General features: G+C 33.7%; 1 protein-coding gene across 2 annotated transcripts in view; it reads right to left on the bottom strand.

Annotated features, from left to right (window-relative positions):
• Rab2a (RAB2A, member RAS oncogene family) overlaps window positions 1-12990 on the bottom strand; it is an 85982-nt gene that overhangs the window by 16176 nt on the left and 56816 nt on the right. For both annotated transcript variants that reach the window (XM_078017064.1, XM_078017065.1), the window contains one exon: window positions 10393-10504. In XM_078017064.1, the coding sequence (XP_077873190.1) occupies window positions 10393-10504 (112 nt within the window). The remainder of the gene's footprint in view (window positions 1-10392; window positions 10505-12990) is intronic.

Here is a 12990-nt window from a genome sequence, read left to right as displayed (position 1 = left end):
TACAAGTCAGTACTTCTTATGAACAATGCTGGTGGGTACCTAAATTGGAAAGGAGGAGGTCATCAGTATGGGCCAGCAAGAAAATGAACTTGGATCCAGGTATCAATATCACTGGGGCAGATGCTGAAACAGTCCAGGGTACCCATTTTATGATTCACAGGTCACAATAGGCCTACAGGGATGTCACTCCACAATAGTATGTTTCAGTCTTACTCCTTCCTCAGGTCATCATTAAAAATGAAGCATTTTTAATCTCAAAATCATAGCATCATCTTTCCTATCACTCAGTGAATAAAGAGGATTCATATATTGTGCTGTTTTGTTGGTGTTTTCACTTTCTTGAATTTAACATATTTTATTATTCTTATTCAGTACTTTTCAACCTCAACACTATTGATATTTTGGACCAGATAATTCTTTGTTGTGGGAAACAATATGTGCATGTCTCTCTAATACCACTTGGCTCCTTCTTCCCTTTGACAGATCCTGCACAAATGAAATCATTAAGCTGATTAATAGTAAACAGTGAGTCTATATAGATTAATTGTAAACCCATTTGCAGCAACAACATAGTTAATGCTAAAACAATGGTGTTATCTTATACTGCAAATAATCTAATCCCTTACAGAAAAAATAAACAAATAAAATAAAGGCACGCACACTGTCTACCTTCAACTACAAAAAAAATTTTTTTAAAAAGATATACAAGTTAAACTTCATGGTTTCTACTTGTATTGCAATAACTAAATCTTGATTAAAAATATATACTATAGCATAACTCAAAAACAGGTCCAGGTTTGAAATATCATCACTGTGCCATTTAGATTTAATCTAATAAAAAAAATCACATATCCTTAAATTTCTAAAATTAAGCCATAATCAGATGGTCTGTTAATTAACTAACACCATTATCTTTAAATAATTTATTTTATTTTACTTTTATCATATCTTTATTTTTTTTTAATGTGGTGCTGAGGATCAAACCTAGTGCCTCACATGTGCTATAGGTGAGCACTGTACCACTTGAGCCACAACCCCAATGCCTAAATAATTTTTAAAAAAGAATTCTGAGATAAGCATATATGGGGTTTACAACCCCCCACCCCTTTAACATGGTGACATGGATTAACTGACTTAAAACAGCAGCTTCATCAACTTTACTATAAGCCTGCAAAAATGCTTTAATATGGGGAATACAGAAAAATATGCTAATGCATAAGAGCATATCGTCATAAAAATGTTTTTTACTTACTGATACTGTGCTTAAAATCTGACAAAAATATTAACTCTTATTTTTTTAGGCATATGGTAAATACTTATCATTTGGCATGAAGGGACCTGGTTGAATAAATATTTGCTTTGTGTAGAAATGTGACAGAGACTAGTCAGAGAGTAACATTTAACACAAATTATTTGAAAAATAAATTTTGTACTCTTTATAAATTCACAAACATCTAATTTTTTTTAAAGAAATAGTGAGAGAGAGTGAGAAAGAGGGAGAGAGAGAGAGAGAACTTTAATATTTATTTTTCAGTATTTGGAGGACACAGCATCTTTGTCTGTATGTGGTGCTGAGGATCGAACCCGGGCCGCACGCATGCCAGGCGAGCGCGCTACCACTTGAGCCACATCCCCAGCCCACAAACATCTAATTTGATCTTTATAACCATTCTATATTTCCAAATTAATATTTTACTGTGGTTGTGTTGAGGCTTCTTCATTCTGAATTTTTATGTTTTTAAATTTTAAATGGTTATCAAGGATTAAATTTAAGCTGTATGTATTTTTATTTTGAGGTAACTCTAGGTTCACATATGGGTGTATGGAGTGATACACCCATGTATGGAGAGATCTCATGTGACCTTTATGTAATTATCCCCAGAAGCTACAATTTAGAAAACTATAGTACATTGCATTAAAACCAAATTTCTGAAAAGGATACAAATCACTCCTATCGCCACAATCCTTCACATTTATCTTTTTATGCCTCACCCACACCCCTCCCACTCAATACCCTCCTTAAACCTGGCAGTGACTAATCAGTTCTCCATATCTCTAATTTTGTCATTTCAAGAAAGTTATTTATATGAAATGACACAGTATACAACATTGGGGAAATGACTTTATTCAGTGAGCTTAGTTCTCTGGAGATTGGTGTGGAATATCATACTCTATCCAACCATTCAGTCCCTGAAAAGGTCTTCAACTCAATGTCTCTAGTTTTTCCTAGTTTGGGGCTTTTATGATTATAACTGCTATGAATATCCATGTATGGGTTTTGTGTAATCATAAGTCTTCATCTCTCAAGAACAAGTGTCCAGGGCTGCAACTGTTAGGTCATATGGTAGTTGCATGTTCAATGTTTAAAGACACTTTCAAATTGTTTGGAATTCCAGAGTAGCTGTATATTTTACATTCCCACGAGTGGTGTATGGTGATCTTCTTTCTCCACACCTTCAACAGCATTTGTTGGTGCCATCACCGTTTTTTTAAATATAAAGCTATACTGATAGGTATGAAGTAGAAGTTTTTTGTTTTTTTTTTTTTTTCCTTTATTCTTTTTTCCAGCCTTGGGTCAAACCCAGGTCCTCACACATACTAGACAAGTGCATTATCACTGAGCTATTCACCCAGCCCTCACTGAAGTTTTAATTTGCATTTTCCTTAATGATTAGTGATGCTGAATACCTTTTCAAGTGCTTACTGCCATTTGTATATGCTCTTTGATGAAGTGTCTGCCCCTAAATGGCAATTTTCAAGAATATAAGTAACAATAAATGTTGGTGAGGAGGCAGGGGGAAAAGGCAGACTCATATATTGCTGGTGGGACTGCAAATTGATACAACCACTATGGAAAGCAGCATGGAGATTCCTCAGAAAAAGGAATGGAACAACCATTTAACTCAGTTATCCCACTCCTTGGCATATACCCAAAGGACTTAAAATCATCATATTATAGTGATGCAGCCACATAGATGTTCATAGCAGTTCAATTCACAATAACTAAGCTATGGAATCAATCTAGGTACCCTTCAACAGATGAATGTATGAAGAAAATGTGGTACATATGCACAATGGAATATTAGCCATAAAGAAAAATGAAATTATAGCATTTGCTGGTACATGCATGGAACTGGGGACTATCATGCTACGAGAAATGAGCCAATCCCAAAAAACCAAAAGCCAAAAATATCCTGATGTGTATATGCTGATTCACAATACATGGGAGGGCATCAGGGGAGAGAGGAGTAGAGGTTCACCAGATCGGACAGGGGTGAATGAGGAGAAGGAAGTGGAGATGGGATGGGAAAGACAGTAGAATGAATCAGATGTAACCTTCTTATGTTCATATATAAATACACGAAAAGAGTAACTCTGCATCATGGACAACCACAAGAATGGGAAGTTATATGTCATCTATGGATAATATGTCAAAAAACATGTCATCTGTGTATAATATGTCAAAAAACATTCTACTGTCATGTATAACTAAAACAAACAAACAAAACAAAAACACCAAAAAACAAATAAAAAATAAGTCTGCCCATGTCTTTTGCTCATTTTCTAGTTGAATTGTTTCTGTTTTTCACTATTTCTTTTTGAGAGTTTATTTTACTGTGAGATGGGGTCTCATTATATTGCCTAGGTTGGCCCTGGACTGCTAGGCTCAAGTGATCCTCTCACCTCAGTTTCTGGAGTAACAGGACTATAGAGAGATGTGCCACCACACCCAGCTAAGGATTTTCATATTCTACCTACTAATCATTTGTTGAATGTGACTTGCAAATATATTATCTCAGTCTGTAGATTTGTCTTTTATCTGTACAACAGTCTTTCACAGAGCACAAAATTTTGAAGGCTAATTTATTATTTTTTCGTTTTGTGAAACATTCTTTTGGTGATATGTATGCCTAGGTCCAAGTCCCAAGGATTTTGTATTTCTTTCTCAATAAAAGGTTGAACATTCAATGTTTTTTTTTGAGTGTAAAAGGGTAGGATTTATTCAAATTGGAAAAAAAAAATAGAGCTCTCACAGGATGAGAGGGGACCCAATCGTTGCCTTAATGTTTTACATTGAAGTTCATGATCCATTTTGAGTTAGTTTTTGTATAAGCCGGGAGAATTGGCTTGAGGTTCTTTTTTTTTTCTTTGCCCTATGGACTTCTAATTGATAGAGCACCACTTATTAAAAAGGCTATGTTCTAGATTGGGCTGTAGCTCAGTGGCAGAGCTCTTGCCTATGTTCTAGATTGGGCTGTAGCTCAGTGACAGAGCTCTTGCCTAGCATGGGTGAGGCACTGGGTTTAAGCCTTAGCATCACATAAAAATAAACAAAATAAAGGCGTGTTGTTCTTCTACAACTACAAAATAATAATAATAATAATAATAATAATAATAATAATAATAATAATAATAATAATAATAAAAGGGCTATGTTCTTCCACTGAATTGCTTTTGAAACTGTTAAAATTATTTGTGTATATTTGGGAATGGATTTCTGGGTTATTTACTCTGTTCCATCAATATGTATGTCAATCCCTTCACCAATATCACACTATACTTGGTGACTATAGCTATGTAAAACTTGAAATAGCTTTTGACTCATTTAATTCATCTTTTTTAGGCTGTTTTAGCTACTCTAGTCCTTCTGCCTTTCCATATGTATTTTCCCTACATCTACAAAATATATTACTGAAATTTTGGTAGGAATAATGTTAAATCTTTATATCAGTTTGGTAGAAGTGTCATCTTTGTAAGACTGAGTATTCCAAACAATCAGCACAGTATATCTCTCTATTTAGCTCTTCTTTTACTTCCTTTATTAGTATTTTGTAGTTTCTGGAATATAGGACCTGTAAATATCACTTTTAGATTTAGACCTAGTATTTAATTTTATTTTTGCGCAACTGGAAATAGTATTTTAATGTCCATGTGTTCATTCCTAGCATACAGAAATATAATTGATTTTTATACATGTATCTTATATCCTGCAACCTTGTTGAACTGCCTTATTAGTTCAGGGAGGTTTTTTTCCCTTGTGAGTTCCTTGAGATTTTCTTCTGAGACAATCGCATCATCCACAAATACAGTCTTGTTTTTCCCTTTCTAAGCTTTTTGTTTCCTTTTCTTGCATTACTGCACTGCTTCAGATTTCCATCAATATGTTTAGTAACAGCAACAACAGACATGTCAAAAAACATTCTACTGTCATGTATAACTAAAAAAAGAAACAACAACAACAAAAAAATAAAAAATAAGTCTGCCCATGTCTTTTGCTCATTTTCTAGTTGAATTGTTTCTGTTTTTCACTATTTCTTGATTTAAATGGGCAAAGTATACAGCCTTTGTCATTAGGTATAACATTAGCTCGTGATGTGTGTGTGGGGGCGTGCGCTTTTTAAGCAGCTGAGGAAGTCCTCCTTAATTTTTAGTTTTGTGAGTTTTAAAAATATATAGGTGCTGAAATTTGTCAAATGCTTTTTCTATATCAATTGCTATGACCACTTGGTCTTTCTTCTTTTGCCCTATTAAGTGGTGGGCTATACTGATTAATTTTTGAATATTCAACAAGCCTTGCATGTTATATTTTCACTTTCATTTAGTTCAAAGTGTTCAAAGTGTAGCTTGACTCATCTCATTTAATTATTTTTTCAGGCTGTTTTAGCTACTGTAGTCCTTCTGCCTTTCCATATGTATTTTATTATAATATTGCCTACATCTACAAAAAATATTACTGAGATTTTGGTAGGAGATTTTGTATTTTCTTTGAGACTTTTATCTTTGACATACAGAAGTGTATTTAATTTTTGAGCATTTATAGACTTTTCAGGTATCTGTTATTGATTTCTTTTTTAATCCCATTGTAATTAAAGAATACACTCTCTCTGACTTCATTATTTTCAAATATTGAGATTTACTTTATTGCCCACGGTGTGGTCTACTTTCATACATGTTCTGTGGAGGCACCTAAAAGATTAAATAAAGTCTCCCACCATAATTGTGGACTTGTCTGTTTTTCTGCATTTTATCAGTTTTTGCTTTCCATGTCTTATAGTTTGTGTCTGGTGCATACTCTTAGCATTTTTAGGTCTTCCTGTTGAACTGACTCTTTTGTCATTATGGAATATCTTATTCTGTCTTTGATAATTTTCTTTTTCCTCTAAAATATACTTTTTCTGATATTAATACAGTTGTTTCTACTTTCTTTTAATCGATATTTGTATATATTTTCCATTAGTTTATTGTTAACCTACCTTACTGTTATATTTGAAATGAGTTTCTTATAGATATCTTATTACTGAGTCTTGTTGTTTAATCTTCTCTCAATCTCTGTCTTTTGATTGGTGGATTTAGATCACTTACCTCACATTTAATTACAGACATGTTAAGGCTTAAATCTGTTACTTTATTCCCCTCTATCCCCAATTTTCCTTTGGGTTAAACACTTGAGTTCCAAACTGATTTATCTATTGTTTTTTAGTGTATAACTCTGGATAACTTTTTAAGTAGTAGCTCAATGTAGCTATTGCACTAGATATATAACTTACTAAAGTTTACCAGTATCTTTTTACCTAATCAAATGAAATATAGAAATCTTATCATCCTTTAACCTTTATAATTTATAATATTCTCATCTATTTTGGTAACCACGACTCAAAAGAAGAAAAAAGTCTATCATACTTGTCTATATTTTTGTTTACTGTGTTCTTTCTTTCATTACAGTGTTCTAAGATATCTTTCTTTCATATTTCATTTCCACTAGAGAATTTCCTTTAGCCATTCTTTTATGGCAGATCTGCTATTTAAAAATGTTTAGTTTGGGGTTGGCTTCGCTCCTTGAATCTGTAGGTGTGTTTAATTCTTTTTGCTAAATCTTAGAAGTTTTAGAGTTATTTTCTTTCTCCTATCCTTCCAGGACTGATGACACATCACAAAAATGTTTGTTATAATCCCCAAAGTCCCCGAGGTACTCCTTTCCCCCAGTCATTTTGTCTTTGAAGTTTAGGACCCTTGTTTATTTATTCCTTATTTTTTTAAAAAAACTTTTATCTTTTAGTTGTAGTTGGACACAATACCTTTATTTTGTTTACTTATTTTTATGTGGTACTGAGAATCGAACCCAGGGCTTGCACATGCTAGGCGAGTGCTCTACCGCTAAGCTACAACCCCAGCCCTTATTCCTTATTTTTTGTGGTGCTGGGGATTAAACCCAGATTGCACATGCTAGGCCAGCACTCTACCTCTGACCCACACCTCCAGTCCATCTCTGCAGTTTAGAATGAGTAGCTTCTAATGTGTTATCATCTAGTTGCTACTTTTTTCCTCTGTCTCTTCCCTTCTGCCATGGGGTTCATCTACTGAGCCCCCTTTTGCTTTTTTTTTTTTTTTTTTTTTTAATTTTAATCATATATTTGTTAGTTCTAAAATTTCTATTTGGTTCTTTTTATATTTCTTTTTTCTGAGGAGAGGCAATCTTGCCTAAGGTTTATTTATACAAAAAGCATAGTAGGAAGACACCAGCTCCATACAGATAATAGCCCAGAAGTCACACCAGTGCTTTTGTTCTTAAATTGGCCTTTACTATGAGGCCTTTGTGGGAGCCTGAAAACTGCTGGGAGTCTAACACTGCTGAGACCCTTGGCAATGGATGCATGAGTATTTTTCCCATGCATGGTGGGTGATGTAGGCAAGTTGATTAAGCTTGTAGGTGACACCCTTTGGGAGATTCCAGACTTAAGCTCCTTGGGCTTTATGAAGACCTTGCCAGGCTCAGTATACGCACTTGTGGTCTTGGTGTTGTTTGCCTGCATCATCTTCAGGCCCTTCTTCTTGTGCTTCTTGGAAAAACACATGTTTTTCACAATTTTCGGGTTTACCTCCTTAAGAGATACACAGCTTTGTAATTAGGGCTTTTTAATGCTATTTCGGTGCCATTTTCCAGACTGGTTGTGTATGTGGTCCTCAAACTTGGTCATGTCTGCACCATAAACTGCTTCTTATATTTCTTTGGCTGAAACCACTTTTCATTTGTTCTAGCATGTTCCTAATTGTTTGCTAAGGCATTTTCACGATGGCTACTTTAAAATCATTAGATAATTTTGACATCTTTGTCATCTCACTATTGGAGTTTTTTTTTTTCCTATTTGAGATCTTCCTGGTTCTAGGTATCCAAGAAATTTTCCCTGAAACCTCTGTTGCATACTGTTATGAGACTATGCATCAGAATTAAATCTCTGCTCTTTTTGGTTTCCTTTGATACCACTTGAACAGAAAAGTACTGGTGGTGGTGCTACCCCATTACTGCTGTTGGACAGTGGGAAAACCTCCTTACAATCTAACAATAATGGATATGGTGCCTCAATTTTTTTTCTCTCAATTAACATTAGAATAGTTATTTTCTAAAAGCTCTCTACCTTACCAATATTTTACTTTCCTGATCCTTTGGCCATAGTAAGGCTTTTTTGCCCTGTCCCCATTGGTCATTATAGCTTGTCAGTTTTTCTAGCACCTATTCTGAAGTAGGAGATAAAAACAAAAACCAAGGAAAATCAATGTTGTGTGATTCAAGTACAAAGGTCTGCCTTTTTCTATTCATCTTTTAGAATATTCCTGTATTGGTTTTATATATGATATCCAGGGTTTTAAATAGATGCACTTACCAGGAGAAATAAGAAAAAAATAAATATACTCCATATTCCCAGAAGCAAATATCTTTTGACTATTATTTTGACCTTTCATCAATTCCTAAATCAGATTAAGAAATTTAAGGTTGATTCTACCCTTTTTTTAGAGCACAGAACAGTCCTCTGTCTTCTTAAAATACTTTATCAGAAAGTATTTTTGTTTTATCTTTTAGATAAAACTGCACGGATGATAACATTTTGTAAATGTTTACCTATGGATTTTATAAAAATAAAATCATGTCAGATTACTTCTTAAAGTCATTGGCTTTTGAGAGGTAAATTAATTTTCACAAAGTAAAATGATGTTCACTCATGAGTAAGGCAAATTCCCACCCAAATATAAACATGTATTTTATTAACCACAAATACAGAACTTTTGTAGTAAGTACTGCCAAAATAGCCATGGAATATATTTCATTTAAATGTTCAGCAAAAGAAAAAACAGTAATTTACTGATTATAAATACAAATGTACTGTTATTTGTTAAATAAATGAACACAAAGGCATTAGAGACAGAATTAGTAATCTAAAATTATTTTCCATTAGTTGATGCCTTATTATTTGACTTCATAGTATTTTGTTGTTGTTGTTAAAATGGAGCAATGTTGTATTTATGGTTCTTAAAAATAAATAAGATGGCCAGCATGGTGGTGCATGCCTGTAATGCCAGCAGCTTGGAAGGCTGAGGCAGGAGGATCTCAAGTTCAATGCCAGCCTCAGCAAATTATCAAGGCCGTAAACAACTCAGTAAGACCCTGTTGCTAAATAAAATATAAAAAAGGGATAACGATGTGGCTCAGTGGTTAAGTGTCCCTGGGTTCAACTTCCAGTACCAAAAAGAAAGAAAAAAAAATCCCTAAGATACACATTATTAATAATTAATAAATTAGGGTATGTTTCAGATACATTGAATGCCTCTCCTCCTTCCACATTGGCTCCTTTATGGTTTCAAATGTAACATATCTAACAAAAGAGCACCTCTCTAAAACAGGTAGTTTTGTCTGTTTGAAGTTGGACAAGAGTAAAACAGATTTTTCACTGGGTGTGCTTTATGAAGTGAAATGTCATAATTATTGTCAATAACAGAGGACATCTTATCAACTATACATAAGAATAATATTTTATCTAAGAGTTCTTCAGTGTACAAACCACTGATGCAGAATTACTGTACTTAATTATGGGGGGCTGGGGATGTAGCTCAGTGGTGGAGCATTTGCCTAACATGTGTAAGGTTTGATTCTACACACCACAAATACATCAATAAATCTGGGTTCAAGGGTTAATTGGAAAAGCTGCAAGTATTACTGTAAATAATATTTACTGACTGCTTACTATGTTAAGACACAGTGCTAGCTGTTGCTTATTAGGACCCTGTCCTCTGCTACCCTTGGAATGATGAGACTTTTTCAATTGTCTTCCTTTTGCAGCTGCTTTTACATGCTGTTATCCAGGAGGAAATTAAGCACTATTTTGAGTAAGTTACTCATATTCTTAGCCTCTTTTTTCTTTTAATAAGACTCAAGAGTCTGTTGGAAGATGAATGTTAGAAGGCATTTCAAAAGAAGAAATTTTTCTACTTGATGATTTTGAAGGACTATTAGAGACTAATAAACTGAGGGAATAAACACCAAGAAATAAATGTTTAGATATACAAAACATTTCTATTATGTGATAAGATGATGGATATTTAAAAGGGCCTTTTATTTACCTCTTCTACATTGGAAGCAGTCTTAGCAGAAGTTTCCATGAAGATAAGTCCATGTTCTCGTGCAAAAGCTTCACCTTCTTCTTTTTTTACTTCTCTTCTAGATTCTAAATCACTAAACATGTGACAGAAAGGGTCATGTTACTAAACATAGTACAAGGAGAGACACCTGTGCAAAGTATACAGATGAGTTTCTACAAATGTGATAAAAAGACACTGTCTACCCAATTCCTTGAAGCTACAGAAAATTGTTCAGTAAAATCCACAGTCCTAAGGAAACATTAATTAGGTTATAAATCTCAGTAGGTTTAATTATCAGTTTCTTCTAAAAGCAAAAATATTGTGGGGAGGGTATGAAGAAACAAAGTCTAAGCCAGAAATTCTGGATGAAAGTATGCTACTCATTTTTATCATACTAAAATTGTATTGGGCAAGGCAGGGGAGGGATCAGACCTTCTCTTATGAGTATATTCTACTGTAAAAGTTTATAAATTTTTACTATTATACAATATTTATTTTTACTTTAGGATATAACACCCATGAAATTCTATATAGCCTCGACACACTTTTCTGTTGGCTTTACTTCAGTTTTTAAGGTATAAATCCAACAAATATAGCTGAATCATCTCCCATGTGCCTGTGCATCCCTGGAACCACTGTCTTCCTTCTTACTTAAAAAGAAACTACTGTTTTGAATTTGGGGTTTTCATTCTCAAGTAGATTTTTATATTTATATTCATGTTCATAATCATAAACACAAAGTACTTTTTGCATGTTTACAAAAATCCAGATGTAGCTACTGTTCTACAACTTAATTCTAATTAACATCATGTTTCTCAAATTTATACATATAATACAGGTAGATCTAGTTTTCAAATTTTTTTACTGTTGTACTATATTCTACTAATTGAACACACAATTTATTTTTATTTCCAGTAGACATGATTATTTTAAATTTTTCATTATTACAATGAACATGTACACACACATACACACATGTGTAAAAAAAATTGTGTATGTATGTGTGTGTACATGTACATGTGTCAAAGCCTTTCCAAGGAAGTATTTTTCAAACAGTATTATGACTCACTGAATTGTAAAATCACTTCAGTAGGTCATAGTCAGAATTCCTTAAAAAAAAGAAACATAATAGAAAATATCAGTGTATATAACCCATTGTTTCATGGAATGTTTGTTGAACATGTTAATTGCATACTCAATTTATGTACTAGGTTGTGATAGACAATATATTTTCTTAAAAAAACAAAAACCAAAACCCAAAAGCCATTGTACTTGAACATTATGCTTTCCAAAACAAGCTGAACAAGCTGCTTTCCAAAACAGTGGTCATATCCTCAGTTGCCCAGGCATAAAATCAAACTGCTGTCTTTGACTTTGCTTTCCCTATAAATCTCACCCAAGTTGTTTTCTATTACTTATGTGTCTGTCTTTCCTAAGTCATTTTTTAAGTCTTATGCTCTTTTTTCCTTTTACTATTAAAAACTTTAATCTTTTAAAACTATTTCCTACTTCTTATATAACCAATTTATAATGTCACAGTTAGCAAATTTGTGTCATCTGTCACTCTGACTAGGTCACTGCCCTTCTCAAATCCCTTCACTAGCTCCCTATTGCTTAATGCATTTACTTCAAAAATTGCTTATTCCTTGTTTTGATGTCTATCCCAATTCACCCCAATCAATAATAATCACCCCATTTATTTCTATTGTTCTTTCCCATTTATTATACTATCACTTAAAGAAGGGTCACTCATCTATAGTCATCAGAAACATTTCTTGTGTATATACATTTTTCCTTTACACATTGAATTATAAGCTCCTTGTGATCATCAACCAAATTTAAAGCCACCAGTATATTCCAAGGCACAAGGAAAACACTGGCAAGATAAAAGTGAAAAATTTTTATTCTTCAAATATTCTTATTATTTTATACGTTGAGTTTTGACATGTACCTGTAAAGCCATCAGCCCCCCCCGCCAAGTTCCTTACACTCCACTGTCATAATCCTTTCCTCCCCCATATCTTAGGCAACTAATCATCTGCTTTCTGCCACCACAGACTAAGCCTACATTTTCTATAATGTAGTCCTACAGTATCTGTTCTCCATTCAGCATAACTGTTTAATATTTATCCACTTTCCTGCATATATCAACAGTTCGTTCCTCTTTATTGTTGAGTTGTAGTCCGTTATAATGCTGTAACAAAATTTATTTATACAGTTATTCATTGACATTTGGGTTTTTCCTAGTTTTGGGATACTACAAATAAAGCTACTACAAATGTATGTACAATTCCTTATTTAGACATGGGAAAATAAATTTATGCTGGGTAAACATCTAGGAGTACAATGGCTAGGCAGTGGATATATTTAATTACTTTCCCTCAGTTTTTTTTTTTTTTTTTTTTGTGGTACTGGGGACTGAACCCAGGACCTTGTGCATGTTATACGCAAGAACCCAATGAACTACATACCCAGCCTTTTAAAATTTATTTTGAAACAGGACCTCGTTAAATTATCCAGACTGGTTCCAAGCTTACGATCTTCTGGTCTCAGCCTCCCAAGCAGCTAGAATTACATGTA

This window comes from Ictidomys tridecemlineatus, chromosome 7, assembly GCF_052094955.1.
Source record: "Ictidomys tridecemlineatus isolate mIctTri1 chromosome 7, mIctTri1.hap1, whole genome shotgun sequence".
NCBI classification, from domain to species: domain Eukaryota; kingdom Metazoa; phylum Chordata; class Mammalia; order Rodentia; family Sciuridae; genus Ictidomys; species Ictidomys tridecemlineatus.
This window is presented reverse-complemented; position numbering and strand designations above follow the sequence as displayed.